At 56.0% G+C, this 17,313-nt stretch overlaps 1 protein-coding gene across 4 annotated transcripts; it reads left to right on the top strand.

The window, feature by feature from the left end:
- The first annotated feature begins 780 nt into the window (after nt 1–780).
- AIFM2 (apoptosis inducing factor mitochondria associated 2) lies at nt 781–17,307 on the top strand. 4 transcript variants are annotated; one of them, XM_032312699.1, is made up of 10 exons: nt 781–862; nt 8,583–8,773; nt 9,144–9,259; nt 10,143–10,262; nt 10,999–11,091; nt 12,738–12,846; nt 13,994–14,146; nt 15,278–15,478; nt 15,624–15,798; nt 17,069–17,307. In XM_032312699.1, the coding sequence occupies exons 2-9, from the start codon at nt 8,596–8,598 to the stop codon at nt 15,773–15,775; spliced, it is 1,122 nt and encodes a 373-aa protein (XP_032168590.1). In that variant the 5' UTR covers nt 781–862; nt 8,583–8,595; the 3' UTR covers nt 15,776–15,798; nt 17,069–17,307. The 4 variants fall into 4 exon arrangements, with proteins under 4 accessions (XP_032168590.1, XP_032168589.1, XP_032168592.1 ...); XM_032312698.1 differs by having other exon boundaries at nt 8,580–8,773; XM_032312701.1 differs by having other exon boundaries at nt 8,580–8,773; nt 17,037–17,307.
- The last annotated feature ends 6 nt before the right edge of the window (nt 17,308–17,313 follow it).

Genomic DNA, 17,313 nt, shown 5'->3' with positions numbered 1-17,313 from the left:
AGTCAAGCTCCTTGGTCTCCAGGACTGCCCTTCTAACTAGTTCCCCAATTTCAGGCATCCCTGCCACTCCCCTATTCTTTCCCTACAGACATAAGTCAGATCTGTCTCTCTTCTGCCTAAAGCCTCACAGTGACATCCCACCGCCCTGGGGATGACACAGCCAATCTCCACCGGGGCCTGGGTGGGGGGGAGGGCGGTGCTGCGCACCCTGTCCACGCGGCGCCACTCTGTCCCGTGGCAGCCTCTGCAGCAGCCCCCTCTCAGCTGTCTGTCCTGCCTCTGGGTCTTTGCACGCTCATCCTTGGAGAGAGGCCTTGGGACACTTCCTTTGCCCGTCTTTGGTACTGCGGTTAGCGATACAGGTTTTGTGTGGTTACCCCGGACTGTCAGCTCAGCGGAAGGTGGACACCATGCCTGTTTGGTTCTCCGTTCTGTCGCCCCCCGCCCCGCCGCCCCGGGTTTACAGCGGGTGCGGGTTTACAGGGTACCCCGTGCGCGGTCTCCGGGATTGGGACTTATGATGGTGCAGCGGGAGGCTGGTGATCAGCCGAGGTGGCTCAGCCAGTGCCTGGGAGGCCGTAGCGTCCCCCGCGCACTCTGGGGGCGGTCCCGGGGGCGGTCCCGGGATGAAGGCAGGCGCGTGCCAAGCCACGCCCACGCCCGGCGGGAGGAGCCCGGGGCGCTGGGCTACTCGGGAGCGGCCGGGGCCGGGGCGGGAGCGGCCGGGGCGGGGGCGGGAGCGGCCCGGGCGGGTGGCGCAAGGGGCGGGCTCTCGGGGCCCCGAGTGTCCGAGCCCGCTCCGCCCCACACACTCCTCGAGGGGGCTTGCGGGGCCAGGAAGACGCAGCGGACGGCGTTGGAGGTCGGTGCCGCGCGGCTTTGGGGCCCTGGTGGGGAGGGCGATCGTGCGGGGTAACCGGGCCCAAGCCCGCCTCACCCCAGTTCCCCCAGCACACGATAATTGGGAGGTTTAGTCCCGGGGAGGGTAGGGCAAACTCGACCCCTCGAAACATCCGCCCCTCGAAACAAACGAACGCCCCTCGAAACTTCCGCGAAGTCTTCCCGGGGAAGACGGGCGGCCCGTCCCTCACGCTCCCCCGGTCGAGAGTCACCCCTGGGTGGAAAGCAGTGTTATCAGGCAGGAGGAAATCCTCCGTCTCTAGGGGGGCAATACCTGGGCTTACCCGAGTGCCGACCGACTCTGGCGTGCGCTAGGAGGTCCGCTTCTTTCCCGGTGCAGCCCAGGTTCTGCGGGGACAAAGGCCATTGGTCCTGAACTAACTCTGGTGGGGCTGGGAAGGCCAGGAGGCCTGAAATTCACCCGGAGCTGCTACTAGTGGGTGATGTGGGGCGCTTTCCTCCCCATCCCACCCAGTAAACACACCCGCCTTTCCCCTCCAGGGAGAGCCCTTCTGTCAGGGTGGGACGGGAGAGGCCCTGGGGAGCTGAGGATCCCGCAGAGGGTCCTGGGCAGGGCAGAGGGTCAGGTTGGGATGGGCCTTTCAGGTGTGGCAGCTAGCTGTACCTTGTGTTTAAAGGCCAGCAGGTGAAACAGGTAAATATGTAAAATATCAGGGAGGCCTGCTCAGGTCAGTGTGTGTAAGTGTGCGTGACTACACTAGCACCCCAAGCTCTCAGACCCCCTTGTCCTCACCCTTTGCCTACAGAGGAGCCTCCAAGGAGCGCTGGGCCGAAGCCAGCATCTGGAGGGCTTCGGGGAGGAGACCTGGACCTGGTCTCGTTCAGAGCTACGGAGGGGTTACTGGGTGGAGCTGGGCTCCAGCCAGGTCTTCAGCCCTGAAATGAGGAAGCCTGGGTTTAGACACATGCGGGGAGCAGACTGTGGGTCTGATGTTGAGGGACCACAAAGTGACTTGCCCCCAGGAGGATGTCCAAGTTTCCTGGCCTTGGTTTTCCCTATGAATATGTATGTGCCACCTGAATGAGCCTGTCTGCCCAGAGCTGCCCTCTCCTGGGGCCTGACAGGACAGCTCCCCCTTCAGACTTTACCTTCTTTCAGAAGTCCCTCTCTTTTGGGTTATATTCAGTGTGCATCCCCTGGGGGGCTGGCCATAAAACGCCAACTCTCAGCCTGCCCCCTTCTTCCCTGACTGTGAGGGTGGCCGCCTGAGAGGGGACACTCAGGGTGAGCCACACTCCAGCGGCCCCCTCATTCCAGATGGCCACTTGGAAACATGGCTGAAATCTACCCTTGGGGTAATGGGGATGACTCAGAAAACTGTGTTTTATTTGTAACCACTGCGAAGCAATGCTGGGGTCATGTCCTCGCTTTGGTCAGAGCCTGCATGGTTCTCGTGTCTTCTGAGGCAGGACCTCTGAGCAGCTTTGGCATAAATGTAACTTCCTCGCTTCTCAGTAGGTTCCTAGCAGGCTCTTGTTTGCATGATTGGAGAAGAATCCTCCTGGAGTCAGGCTGGTGTTCTTGGCAGAGAAAAGAGGATTTACCGAGAAAATACAAGCGTAAACCAGATTGTGTGTGTATGTGTATTGGAGGGGTTGGTAAAGGTAAAATTCCATAGGAGTTGTGGACAGTTAGGGTTTTTTCTCTTCTTGGATGGGACTTTATGCTAACATTCCCGAGTCTAGACTGATGTAGTTGATTCTCTAGGGTCACTCTCCCCCTCGGCTTGATGTTTGGTTCAAAACCTGATGGTGGGTCTGGCAGTTCCTGAAAGAGTTAAATCTAGAGTTAGCAAACTCTACCAAACAACCAAGCAATCCCACACCTGGGTGTATATACTCAAGAGAACTGGAAACGAATGTCCGCACAAAATCTTGGACACAAATGTTGACAAGCAGCACTGTTCATAGCAGACAAAAGGTGGGGACAACCCCATGTCCCTCAGCTGACCGATGGAGAAACAAAATGTGGGGGCTCCTGCGTGGCTCAGTCCTTAAGTGTCTGCTTTCAGCTCAGGTCACTGTCCCAGGGTCCTGGGATCAAGCCCCGCATCAGGGTCCCTGCTCAACAGGAAGCCTGCTTCTCCCTCTCCCACTCCCCCTGCTTGTGTTTCCTCTCTTGCTGTGTCTCTCTCTGCCAGATAAATAAATAAATCTTAAAAAGCGAAACGAAACAAAACATGGTATCTCCCTATGATGGAATGTTAGCAACAAGAAGGAAAGAATCCTCATAATATGCTGTAGTTCGGATGACTCTTGGAAACGTTATGCTAAGGGAAGGAAGCCAGACACAAAAGGTGGGGAGCAGGTGAATCTATAGAGACAGAAAGATGAGTGCTTGCCGGCGGCTGGAGGGAGAAGGGCATGGGGAGTTACTGCTAATGGGTAAGAGTTTTTTTGGGGGAGTGAGGAACATGTTCTGGGATTAGATTGTGGTGATGGTTGCACAACTTCATGAATGTACTAAAAATTGCTGGACTGTGTACTTTAAACTAGTGGAATATAGGAGTGTCTCAATTTATAAAAATAGATGGTAGGAGGCCTGCCCTGTTTTTAAACCTTTATTATTTTTACCAAAATGACATATTCAGTTAAAAATTTTCGAGCAATACAAAAAAAAAAAAAAAAAAAAAAAAAAAGAAAAAGAAAAAGGCTCAAAGAGGAAAGTAAAAATATCACCTAGTGACCTCTATTAGCATTTTGGTTTGGAACTCAGTTCTAGTCCGTGTGTTGAGGGTTGAACTTGGACAAATTATTAAACTGGTTTCTAAGATGGGGACAGAAATCCACAGCTGCTGGGTACAGAGGCACAGATAAAAACACAATGAATGCTAGCCGACGCAGTTACCATGTTTCTGTGCACAGCGGGTTAGGCTTTTTTTTTTTTTTTTTTTGAGATTTTCTTTATTTGAGGGAGAGAGCATGAACAGTGGGAGAAGCAGAGGGAGAGGGAAAAGCCAATTCCCCACTAAGCAGGAGTTCGATGTGGGGCTTGATCCTGGGACTCCGGGATCATGACCTGAGGCGAAGGCAGACGCTTAACCGACTGAGTCACCCAGGTGCCCCTAGTGGGATGAGGCTTACATGCTGTTACTAGACTTTTTCGTAGACACCTTTTCCCCCCGCTGAGACTTGATGCTTTTAGAGTGGTTTTAGGTTCACAGCAAAGCAGAGGGGAGGGCCCCGCGATTTCCCAGGTGCCCCCTGCCCCCGCACAGCCCCAGCTTCTCCCGCGGGCAGCCTCACTCATCAGGGTGGCACAGTTGTTACCATTGATGAACCTCCGAGGACGGAGTCACCCGAAGACTGTAGTTTACATCGGGGTTCACGGTTGGCCTCGTACGTTCTATGGGTGTGGCGTTGTCATGGACAAAATTTTCATGTAAAAAAATAACCCGTTCTGAAAACGGACAGCTCCAGGATATTCCGTCGTGGGGGTGTATAATAGAGTCGTCTGCCACGTATGGAGGTTCGATTGGCTCCCTCGAGTGGCATCCCCCGCTGACCGAGGCTATTCGAATGGCGCTACTGTTCGCTTGGAGCGTAGGACTCAACGTTATCCATAGTCCACGTGCTTTTTGACCGCCTTTAGGGTGTGTAGCTGGAACGCAGGTCTGTGGCTTAAGCCCACGGATTCGGTGTCCCCAGAGTAGCTGTGGCCTCGCAGAGTCTAACTGTCCTCAGGGCCAGGCATGACTTGGCACTGGAAGAGCCAATGGAACGTTGGTGTGTCCTAGAGCCTTGGGCAGGAGAGGCTGCTGAGGAGGAAGGACGGAATGGGCTGGAGAGCTTCCAGCCCCCATCTTCCAAGTGGGGGTGCCAGAGGCCAGTAGGGGAGAGGGACAGATTCCAGGAGAGGCCTCAGGCAGCCTAGTGTGTAAAAGCCTTTCCCCTCCCCTGGCCTAGCTATGGCAGCCCCTCAGGGGCCTGGCTCTGCCCTCGGGCCCCAGGCGCTCCACTGGGAGTCTGGAGAAGCAGTCTGCTTTCATGGAGGGGTTATCTAGGCCAAGGTTAGCCCTTTGGGGAAGTCAGCTGATGACCCTTGGGGGCTGAGGGAGCAGGGGTTCAAGTCCTTTGGCCAACCCACTGTCCATCAGGCCTAGGCTGGGGTCCTTGGGCTTTCCTCCCTGGGTGCTCATAGCCTGGACGTAGGCTCGAGAATGGCCCTGGCAACATAACATGTGTCTGGTGGGACCTGTCACCTGCCCTCCTGGCCTCCCCACTTTGTTCCCTGAACTTCTACCCCCTCCCTTCTTGTCCCTGGACTTTGTGGGCTAAGCTTTGCCTTCGGTGGTGAAGGCCCCTGGCCCCACTGTTTTACAAGGCTCCCCTTTGAGCTGTCCTGGGTGGTCTGGTGTGACCTGACCCATGCTGGACCCCATCTCCCCAGCGCACTGTGTGTCGTCTCTAGTGCCCATGTCCAGACAACTTGGAAACCGAGTTCTCTGGGTTCTCCCCAACCTCCTTTCAGGCTGCTGGCCCCAAGAGCAGGCTGGCACGGAGGGGGCTGTGTTGGAGGGGGCTGGTGATGCAGCTCTTCCTTAGCCCTCCACATTCACAGGCTCTGGAAAGGTCCTGGGATCCTCTCCTGACCTCTGGCTGGGTCCCTGGGCTCTCTTGGGTCCCCACCCCAAGAAATATTTTCATTCTGGCCCAGTTGGCAGATTCAGCCTGATGAACACTCAGGCGACCAGATCTGGATGACCTTTTTGAAGGCCTGGAGCAGTGAAAATGGCACTGCCTGCTGGAGACTTGTCTTGGTCATGGCGCTGCTGAGGACTCAGTTTTCTCATCTGTAAAATGGGTGGAATGTACAATGCCTCAGTGCATTGGGGACAATTTGGCCAAGGAGAAACAGAGTTAAATCTCTTCTAATTTCCTGTGCCAAATCCCCCTCCCCCATGCCCAGGTTCTCTCTCCCCCAGGGGAGATAGGAAGCAGTGGGCATTTGAATACCAATGAGAGCAGTACCTGGAGGTCCATAAGCTGCATCTCTAAGTGTGGGAAGATCTGTAAATTGTTTTACAGATTTCATGTGGGGGCCATCTTGCGGGGGTCACCATGTCCTGGAAACTTAGGTGTGCAAGGCTATCTCAGGGCATCCCCTCCCATTACAGGGGGTAAATGGCCCAGAGAGGGGAGGGATTTTGTCCCAGGCCATACAGATGATGCAAAACAGAGTAGTGGCCTTCCCCTTTCCCTTCAGTGCTGCCTGAGAGGATCCCAGATGACCTGGAACATGCTTCCGCATTGAGCCTTCAGGCAGTTTGCTGTCTGTCCTTCAAGGTTGACCTTCAAGGTTGAATTCAATTTCTGGGGCGCCTGGGTGGCTCAGTCGGTTAAGTGTCTGCCTTTGGCTTGGGTCATAATCCCGGAGTCCTGGGATCGAGCCCCAAGGTGGTCTCCCTGCTCAGCAAGGGGTCTGCTTATCCCTCTCCCTCTCTGCTCTCTCCCTCTCTTTTCTCTCTGTTGTTTTCTTCCTCTCTCTTGTTCTCTGTCAAATAAATAAATAAAATCTTAAAAAAAAAAAAAGAGAAATTTTGGGGCGCCTGGGTGGCTCAGTGGGTTAAGCTTCTGCCTTCGGCTCAGGTCATGATCTGGGGATCCTGGGATCAAGCCCCACGCTGGGCTCTATGCCTGTGGGGAGTCTGCTTTCCCCCGTCTCTGCCTGCTTCTCTGCCTACTTGTTATATGTCTGTCTCTGTCAGATGAATAAATGAAATCTGTAAAACAATTTAAGAAAATGTTTAAGTTCAATTTCTTATTTCCTTGCCTTCCCCCTCCACATCCCACCCACACAGCCTTGAACTTCCCCTCCCTGAAGCCCACAGCAGCTGTTGGCTTCTCTTGCTGCTTTCTGCTGCTTCTTCTTTTTAAGATTTTATTTATTTATTTGACAGAGAGAGAGAGCACGCGCTCACAAGCGTGGGGAGCAACAGGCAGAGGCAGAGGGAGAAGCAGGCTCCCAGGCTGAGCAGGGAGCCCAGTGTAGGGCTCCATCTCAGGACCCCAGGATCATGATCTGAGCCAAAGGCAGACACTTCACCGACTGAGCCACTCAGTCCGCCTCCTCTTGCTGCTTTCTGTGCAGGGAAGACTTTGTTTCTTTCCTTAGCATTGCTCTCCAGCAGACAGCAATCCCTGCCTCTCCGTGGAGCCTGGCACAGGCTGGGAGGAGGTTTGATGGCCGGTTGCCCTTGAGCTGTCCCCTCCCCACAGGATGCTCTCAGCATCTCAGCCCCTCAGACAGCTGGGCTCCCACCCTAGCGAGCCCTGAGGCCTGTACCACGACTGCCCTTCTCTGGGGCTAAGCTGGGCCGGGGACAGAGCTCCTCGCTGCAGCCCCAAGCCGGCCCCTTTGCCCTCCCTGGAGGCAGAGTCTGGAACACTCTGCCTGGATGACCCAGGGCCTCAGGAGGCTGAGCCCCCTGGGCAGCGCCCCAGGCTGGCTAGGAGAGCCCCGGCAAACTGCTATCCCGTTCCTTTGGGCTTGGCGGTTCAGTGTCTAGTGACCCAGCCCAATGTTATCCTCTGCCTCAGATGTCCTTCAGTGTCCAACTCAGTGCCAGGCAATGGTCCTTGAATTTTCGCTCCTTAGGGGTTCAACCAGTTGGTTCTCAGTTTGCCAGGAACTGGTCAGGCTGCCCCAGCCCCTGTGTGAGTGTGAGCCTAGGGCACCCTTGGCCTGCAGATCTGGCTTCTGCCCTCTGCAGATGCCCTCCGGGGGACTGCTCCCCTGTCATGGGCTTCTGGCAGGACCCTGAACCCCACGCCTTCTGACTGGAGCCTCCACGGTCAGTGCGTCCCCTACCCTCTTTCTTACCGCAGACATCGCCTCCTGTCTCCTCTCCTGGGGAATGCGGCTCAGCCAGCCGTCTTGGTGCACACCCGCTGTCCCAGGAATGCTCAGAGGAGTGACCTGCCCACTGCAGGCCCCTTTTCCCCATCCTCCTGTCCTGACCTCCACGTACCACATCCTGTTTTGTGGGTTGATGGGCATAACCTGCTAATTGATCTCCTTCGACTTGGGGCACAACGTGGTGGCCTGTGAGCAGGGCAGAGTCTGGCGTCTGCGCAGTGCGGCACTTAGAGGAGTGTGGTCCGTTTCCTTACTGTGCCTGCCAGTTCCCTCTTGTTATTCTGCGTCTGCCCTCATTGGCCTCACCCACCTGGCCCCACAAAGTCTGCAAGTCCTGCCTTTATAAGGGCAAAACAAATACACAATGATTTGTTTTATGTGTGCAAAAAGGAATATTGTAGGTGCGCAGAGCATCTCTGGAGGGATTCGTGGATACTCGGTGATTGCGGATGCCGCTGAGAAGGGGACTCGTGGTTGGGGAATGGGACGGAATTAGGGTACACCTGTTCCTTTGGAATTTAACCCACATGTTACAAAATTGGAATTTTGTTAATAGACAGTTATATAATTTAAAAAGTTCAAGTCGTGGGGCACCTGGCTGGCTGGGTCAGTAGAGCAGGTGACTCCTGACCTTGGGGTTGTGGGTTCAAGCCCCAAGTTGGGTGTAGAGTTCACCAAAAATAAAAATAAGGAATAAATTAAAAGATCAAGTCTTGGCATTTGAGGCCTTCTTGCTGTGCCTCCCCCGCCCCAGCCTTTGAGCGTCCTGACTCTGATGTGGTCTCTCCTCCTATCCCAGCAGTGCCTGGTTCGAGATGGGTTCCCAGGTGTCCGTGGACGTGGGAGCCGTGCGTGTGGTGATCGTGGGTGGGGGCTTTGGTGGGATGGCTGCTGCCAGCCAGCTGCAGACTCTGAACATCCCCTTCGTGCTGGTGGACATGAAGGACTCCTTCCACCACAACGTGGCAGCCCTCCGGGCCTCCGTGGAAAGTGGTAATGGACTCTCTTCTGGGGCTTTCTTTGTCAGAGTGGTCTTGTCACCACGTGGGTTTGGGGGTGGTTTTTGCCACTTAGGGCAAGGCCTAAATTCCACCTTTAGAGAAATTCTGGAGATTCTTGAGGTCCCTGGCCTTAAGCAGCTACCATATCAAGGCTGTAGAAGTAGGAGCTGCAGCTTCCCCGAGGACCCGGTGAGGCCCAGGTGGCTGTTGCCGGCGGTGGGGGGGTGGAAGCGGGGGTTCCCCGAATACCAGTGGCTCAGCTCTTTGGCCAAGGACACCCCTCAGGAAAGGTTGTGAGTGCTTCTGGCTTCCCGCGGGCAGCCCAGTTTCACTCTCTGACCTCCTCTGTGCCCATTCCCCAGGGTTTGCCAAAAAGACATTCATCTCCTACTCTGTGACCTTCAAGGAGAACTTTCGGCAGGGGCTGGTGGTGGAGATAGACCTGCAGAATCAGACAGTGCTGCTCGAGGACGGTGAGGTGAGCACAGTGGGGGCCGACCCGACCCTCTGCTAGCTTCAGGGGGTCCCCATGGCTCCTCAGCTGCCGCTGGGAGGGGACCCAGGTAGTCTCAAAGCTGCAGAGCCCTCGATGACCCCTACATGGTGCCGGCCGGTAGCAGTTTCCTTATAAGTGAAGGCCTGGCCCCAACAGACTTTCCCCGAGCCATTCCTATATGCCTGGCACTGTCTTAAGCCTTATGTGGTCTCATTTTGTGCCCACCTTGACTCCGTGGGGAGGTGGTGTAGCTTCTCTTTATGGAGAGGGTAAGTGACCCAAGATCCCACAGCTGGTAAGACACTTGGCCAGGTTATGAACCCAGGCAGTTTCAACCCAGAGTCTACACTGAAAGCTGGTGTCCCAGACCAGGTTCTGGCTTAGCTGGCCTGTGGGGCCGTCCTGGCTGTGTAGGATCAAAGGGCAGGTGGACACATGATACCACATCCTCCAGATTGGGAGGCTCTCATTCATCCCTGCATTCCCCAGCCCTGGGAAGAGCCCGGAGCCTGGTGTGGCCCTGCAGTGACGGAGACCATGGGGCAGCTGCCATATGTTGGGAAGGGCCACCTCCAGCCTGGCCCTAGGGGCACAATTTCTGTCCTTGGTGACTTTGTGCGAATCAGTCTTCCTTGAATTTATTCCCGGCAGGACGCGCAGCTGTTCCCTTCGGTACTGGCCGGGTTCTAGTGCTTCTCCTTGGCCTGCTCAGTGTGATGGTTTCACTCCTTTCAGAGGAGGGCGGCCGCAGTGTGCCCAGGCCTCTCCCGCCCGGTACTCCTTGCTTGGTGGGCCCAACCATGGGCAGAAGCCCAGGCCTGCCCTCACCTCCTTTCTCTACCCACCCTCCCGCCCCCCGCCCCAGGCCCTGCCCTTCTCACATCTTATCCTGGCCACTGGCAGCACCGGGCTCTTTCCAGGCAAGTTTAACAAGGTTTCCAGCCGGGAGGCTGCTATCCAGGCCTACGAGGACATGGTGAAGCAGGTGAGCTACCTGTGGGGCCAGGTGGGGCCGTGAGGGTCAGGCGGGGCCCTGGGGGAGGGGAACCACTGTGGGGATGCATGGGGCGGTAGCAAAGAGCCCCCGGGTGCAGCTATGAAGATAGAGAGTTAGTGGGAAGATCCCAGACTCCCTGGCAGAGACCTTTGTCCCTCACCGAAGTCTGGATAGGAGTACCCCCGACCTCATGAAGTGGCTGGTGTATCCCTGCCATGTCTCCCCTGGGGTCCCGTTTGCACAAGGCTTTGTATTTTACGGAGCAGCTGTGGGTCCGTGACCTCAGGCGGTTTTCCCTGAGGGGTGGGCAGGGTCTGGCCTGGCTGAATGACAAGGGATAGAGCCCCACAGAAGGATCCCAAGGCGAGTGGGACTGTGTGACTGTGACTGGGTCCTGCCCTCCCCGCCACGCTTCTTTGATGCCTGGGGAGCCTCTCTTGGCCCATCTTAAACAGATGTGGGTGTGGAGGTTAGGGTCCCGGCTGTGAGCTCAGACAGACCTGGGTCGAGGTCCTCTGGATGGTGGGTGGGGGTGCTGCCTACCTCGTGGGGCCAAGCACGAACCATGCGAGGACGTGCGGGGAGACACCCGCACGACCTGGCTCCGAGGAAGCATGGTTGGACCCCAAATTTGGACTCTTCTTTGGTCGGGGAGCCCCCAGCCTGGCCGAGCCCCTGGGCAGGCTGAGTCTGAGGGCGTGTTTCCTGCTTCCTTCCCCTCCAGGTCCAACGCTCCCAGTCAGTGGTGGTGGTGGGAGGCGGCTCTGCTGGAGTGGAAATGGCAGCCGAGGTTAAAACTGAATTCCCCGAGAAAGAGGTGGGCACGCGGCCTTGCCTTTGGGCTCTCTGCATGGCGTGAAAGGAGCAGGGGGGACTGGCTCGGGGCCTAGGCCATAGCGCTCCACGACTCTGGGCCCCGCTCTCTGCAGTGGGGTGTCCCCTGATGTCCTGTTCTGCTGGCAGTGCGTCCTAGGGAGCCAGGGCATGTCCTCCTTCAGGGAGAGGGCCTGTGAGCCAGTCTAGCCAGGGCCAGTGAGCCTAGCAGAGTGTGAGCTCTCGTGTCCCCTGCTGTGTTCAGCCTCTTGAGACATAAATGTAGACTTTGATTCCCTGTCTTTGGTGGCAGCTGGCCTGCTCAGAGACACCTGAGGGCGGCGTTTTGTCTGGGGCAAGCAGCAGCTGGTCTTCAAGGGACGAAAGCCTTTGCCCTGAATAGCTGCACGGGGGTCTCTGCCATGCTGTCCCCTCACTGCCCGTGCTGGGGAAGGAGTGGCCAGCACCCCTGGCAGGAGTGCCCTTTAGAATGATTGGGGGGTGGGCAGGAGGACCTGCTTGGAACCCTGGAGAGAAAGACCCGCAGGATGTAGAGGCTCAGCCCAGGGCCCAGTGAGGAGCGGTCATTAAAAGGTCCTTGAGGCAAGAGCTTAATCAGCTGACGCCAGCCCGGCTTCTCAGAGCCACGTGGCTGCTGCTTCCTCCCGAGGGAAAGGCAGGTTGGCTTTGAAAAGATCCATATGGGCTAATTGAATTATATAGCTGTTCTCTGACAAATTATTGGACCTTATTATGAGTGATTGATGTGAAAGGGTTTTAATTTTGATTTATGGGGTAAAGACGAGGCTGAAGTAGTCGTCACTCGTCAGGGAGCGGATACAAGTAACAGTACCCGCCCTTTATTCAGGACTCAGTGGGTACTGAGTTACGTGCTTATCCCACGGTTTCTCAGTCCATCGTCACAATTTCCCGAGGGTGGGCCTGGATCCCTGTTTGACGGACTCTTCGGGAGGCGTCCGAGTGAGCGTCTGAGACGAGGCTTCCACTCAGGCCATCCGGTTTTATTTTCATTCATTTATTTATTTTTCTTAAAGATCATTTATTTATTTATTTGACAGAGATCTTAAGTAGGCAGAGAGGCAGGCAGAGAGAGGAGGGGAAGCGGGCTCCCTGCTGAGCAGAGAGCCCGATGTGTGGCTGGATCCCAGGACTCTGGGACCATGACCTGAGCTGAAGGCAGAGGCTTAACCCACTGAACCACCCAGGCGCCCCGGCTTCTGGTTTTAAAGCCCGAGCTTCGAGCACCGTCCCAGGCTGCCCCTGCCTCTCCAGGCTGGCCCGCAGCGAGTAGCCGCGTCTGGAAGGGTGGGCGTCGTGCCTGGCTGTAGTGTAAATGCCGGCCTGCCCGACAGCCAGGGTGTCCATGGCTTACACGTAGGCTGTAAATAATTTCCCTGTGGCCCTGGGGTGGGTGGGGGTGGGGATTGGAGCCCTGGCGCCTTCTGGAAGAGTCTCAGACTAGATGTGGGCTCCGGCCCAGCCGCCTTCCCTGGTTCCGGCTTTGGGCAGTTGACTTCTCTGCGGGTGTGGAGGTGGGGAAGGAGACAGGCTGGCGTGGACGTTGGTAAGCCTCTTCCTGCGAGCCTGAGACTCAGCCGCTCCTTCTCCGCCCCGTGGTCGCCTGTCCAGGTCACTCTCATCCACGCCCAGGTGGCCCTTGCTGACAAGGAGCTCCTGCCCTGCGTGCGGCAGGAAGCGAAGGAGATCCTGCTGCAGAAAGGCGTTCAGCTGCTGCTGAGTACGTGCGAGGCCCCCTCCTGCTCATCCCCTCCCCCGCCCACCACCCCAGCTCCACGGCCCCTTGGGTCCTGGGGTCGGGCATTTGAGCCTTGCTGGCCTGCTGTGGGCTGTGTCTGCCCGTGGACTGGGCAGAGGCCCTGGTGCTCACGGGACTCCTGGGCCACAGGCGTAGCCCCGGCCTGGCTTCTCCAGGATTTGACCTGAATTATAGTATCTCTTTGGTACAATTGTTTTTTTTTTTTTTTTTTTTTTTGGATGTGTTTTCTTTGGTTTATATTCAGAAGGTGGCGAGGAGTGTGAGCTTTGTCGAGACCAGGAGGAAGGGAGAGCACCACACAGCTTGTTTAGAGACTGGGGCCCTGACCCTGGCACGGTGACTGGCGCACTTCATGGGGTTCAAGCCTCTGTGCGTTCTGCAGGGAGGGGTGACATTTCTGCTCTGGGCAGACCCCTCCCAGCTCCTGGTCTCCTTGCGCTGGGCTGCCCACTAGTGTGTCCACCTTTTCTCTGAGGCAGCGTAGAGTGTAGGTGAGTTTCTGGACTTTTCTTCCTTTTTTTTAAGATTGTATTTATTTATTTATTTTTGAGAGAGAGAGAGAGAGAGAGAGAGAGAAGGAGAGAGAGAGTGGGAGCGCACAGGCAGACAGAGAGGCAGGCAGAGGCAGAGGGAGAAGCAGGCTCCCTGCTGAGGAAGGAACCCGATGCGGGACTTGATCCCAGGATTCTGGGATCATGACCTGAGTCGAAGGCAGCGGCCTAACCGGCTGAGCCACCTCTTGGTCCCTCTTCTGGACTTTCTTGTTCACACCTTAGTCGGTGGTGCACCTGGAGCGCCTCCTTGCCTGGTGAGGATGGCGTGGTTGGCTGACTTTCCGGGAGGCATGCTTGAGGTCTTCCTCCAACAGCTTTTCCCAGAACTTCTTGGGAAATTCAGTCTCACTTTCCCACACTGCTTTTGGGAACTTTCCTGCCTTTGGATCCTCCGGGGTGGCCGGATGTCCACCTTGTGCTTCTTGGGGGCAGTAGGGTGGACTGGGAGAGGGGCTTGCAGGAAGGCGGGAGCCGAAGGATCTCTTAGGTGGGCCCCAGCCTTGATGCCGTGCCCACCCCTTGCCGGCCTCCCGTTCACGGATCCCACTTGACAGGTGAGCGTGTGAGCAACCTGGAGGATTTGCCTCTGAATGAGTATCGGGAGTGCATCCAGGTGCGCACGGACAAAGGCACAGAGGTGGCCACCAACTTGGTGATCGTCTGCAACGGTATTAAGATCAACAGCTCAGCCTACCACAGTGCGTTCGGTAAGCAGAAGCCGAGGCCCACTGCCTGGGCCACGGCCCCACTGTCCGGCCATGGCAGGCCCTGCAGGCCTCTCCCCCGGGCATCAGTGTCGCCCTGCCTCCCTTCCCCTCCACCCCAGCAGCTCAGGTCTCTTCTGAATGGTGACATCAAACTTTAAATTCAGGCTTGGGTCCCCTCTCCCGGTGCCTTCCTCCACTATGGCCGTGACTTAGGCCAAGGTGGCGAAAATGACCATCTTTCAAAGTCGGAGCCCGCCCCCTCGTGGTGAGAGCGGGGAACAGGTTTCAGGGGGAAGGAAAGATCCACCGTTCATTTTCTGTGAACATGGAGGGGAGGCAATTCCTGGGTCAGGCCTTTGCCCATTTATTCACAGGTGTGCTATTCTCTCCAAACCCTGATCCAAACGTGGAATGACATTCTGGGGAGTAGAGGAAATGCTGCGGCCTCAGGCTCAGTAGTGAACTCCCCAGCTAACTGGAGGCTGGGGGAGGTGGAGTCCCGGCCTTCGGGTGTGAGCTGGAGGCTCTGTGACTCTTCCTCGGGCCCCAGGATTGCCGTGTCCCCAGGCTGCTCCCAATTACTTCGTAGCACCCTTCCTGGACAGGGAGGTCCTGTTTGGGTCCTGCGGGAAAGAACTGGTCAGTCCCAGCAGAAGGAAACTGGTCCAGGCCATGTGTAGGGGTGGGATCGAGGGCCTGTAATGGACGGAGGTCCCAGCATTTTACACCCATTTGTCTTAATGTCATATTTTCAAAAGTAATTCTTTTAGGTCTCTTAAAAAGAAAAGTTTATCATTTACTAGAGTCCTGCATTTACTTAAAAAGTCTGGTCCATGTTCAAGGGGAAATTCAAGACTTGGCTGAGCTGCCACGTTGTCATTGTGAGTCATTGTCGGTCATGGTAATTTATAGTCACACAGGTTGTATAAAACGGCAAGTGCTGTCTTTCTGATCAGTTTCCCTCCTGGAATAGTAACCTTGACTTTGCAAGAAGAGTTCTGAGATGGGCCTTGAGGCAGAACTAAATCGAGGATGTGCCTTTGGAGGGGGGCTTAGCCGGCACCAGAGGGCCCTCTTCTTGGTGTTCTAGTGGCCGCATAACAGGGTTTCCGGGTTACCTTTGACCGGCAGAGAGTCACCTGGCCAGCAACGGCGCTCTGCGAGTGAACGAGCATCTCCAGGTGGAAGGCTGCAGCCGCGTCTACGCCATTGGTGACTGTGCCGATGTGAAGGAGCCCAAGATGGCCTATCACGCCGGCCTCCATGCCAGCGTGGCTGTGGCCAACATTGTCAACTCCATGAAACAGAGGCCCCTGAAGGCCTACAAGCCAGGTAAGGAAGCTGCATGTACCTCAGAGACTCGCCCATCTTCCTAAATGTCTTACAGTTCCCAGTCCTCAGATGGGAGGCCCCAGGAACGGCAGGCCCACGGATGGTGAGCGGGGGTCTGGTTTACCCACCCGTGTCTGCCCCACAGGGGCACTGACGTTCCTTCTGGCCATGGGGAGAAACGATGGTGTGGGCCAGATCAGTGGCTTCTACGTGGGGCGACTCATGGTTCGGCTGGCCAAGAGCCGGGACCTGTTCGTCTCCTCCAGCTGGAAGACCATGCGGCAGTCTCCACCTTGAGCTGGAGCAGGGCGGGAGACAAGGTACTGCTGGGGTTGGGGGTGGGGGATGGGGGACAGATTGTTTGCCAAGTGCTATCCACTTGACGAATGCCGAAGGGTAGATGCCCTTTTCCTGGAGTGAGATGCTGGGGTTGTACTGATCAGACACAACTTACAGAAAGCAAAAACTGGGAAAGGGAGCAAGTGAGCCATTGGAAAAAAGACGCCTTCTAGAGGATTCTTTCTGGGTTTGGAGAGGTCTGCTTGCCTTTGTGCTAGCGGAGGGGTTCACTTGGTCCTGGTGAGGGGTATAGCTGGCTTTCTCTTCCCCAGGCTCTTTGCGTGTATGTACATGGGCACATGTGTTGGGACTCAGGGCTCTCAGAGCAGGAGAGAGCAGGGTCTCCTGGCGGCTGGCATCCTGTCTGTTAGGGCGAAGAGGAGCCTACATGGTGACACCAGCTATGGAAGGGGAGCTGGGGTAGACATAGCCTGCACCCCAAGCCTCTCTCGTCGCATCCTGGGTGGGGAAGCCCGTGCATTCTGCAATACCCAGGTTGTTAAGAGGAGCCTAATTTCAAACTATTAGTCCCTATGGTCTTTCATTTTCACAAAACTTTCTATATTTCCTTTTCTAAATTCTGATTACACACCTTAGGTTACATTTAAGAAGAAAAAATTAGATAAACTGCCCTCCCGTTTAGCCCGTCCTAACAGAGAGTGAGTTCTTAACAAAGCTAGTGGGTTGAGATGGAAGCCTGGCCGGCCAGCTGCTAGAGATGTTAAGGAGAAGCAGCTGAGCTAACAGGACCCTTGGGTGGGCTGCCGTTGGGCTCACATTCAGGGAGCAGAGTGAGACTTGCAGGTGAACCCGTGTGCGCTTCTAGGCTACTGTCTCAGTGGATTCTGTAGGGGACAAAATTCCTGCTGATGCTGGGGCAGGGGACCCTGTGGGAACCTCTGGGGTTCTGTGCTTCTGGTTTCTTGGCTAACCCCAGTGACACTTGTGGGGGTCCTGCCTGCCACTGGCTGTGTTAAGGTACATAAATGACTCCTGTATCTGGGAGAGGACTTCAATTAGAGGGAGTCTCTTCTGGAAGACAGAAGTTAAATCCCCAGAGTGGAAGTGGTTGCTGATTTCATCTGCATAAATGCAGGCCCTGCTCATTTTTGATGGTGGCTTCTGGGTCCTTGGCCAGAGTCCTGAGGACACAGCCTATGGGGGTTCTCAGTCCTTCCTGCCTGGGCTGTGGCCCAGGTCAGTTCCATTTGTTCTCTAGGCCTACGTGAGACCTGTGCCTCTCTCCCGTAGGATGGCTGCCCACCGGAGGCTTCACCTAGGACTAACTTTCTGTCCACAGAAAGCCAACCAGGCTCCTCTTGCCCAGACCAGTCCGTGCTGTCTGCCCTGGGGCCTGGCAGGGTGGGCGTCTCAGCCTGTGCGTGACAGGCCTTGTTCTATTTATAACATTTTACAAGTGCCTACCCACGGGGACACAGTTTTCTAAACTGAGGAAAATGTTGCAATAAAAGATTATGTTGTAAGAAAGACACTGG

This window comes from Mustela erminea, chromosome 14 (genome assembly GCF_009829155.1).
Source record: "Mustela erminea isolate mMusErm1 chromosome 14, mMusErm1.Pri, whole genome shotgun sequence".
Lineage (NCBI taxonomy): Eukaryota > Metazoa > Chordata > Mammalia > Carnivora > Mustelidae > Mustela > Mustela erminea.
Note: the sequence above shows the minus strand (reverse complement) of the source record. Positions and strands in the feature narration are given on the sequence as shown.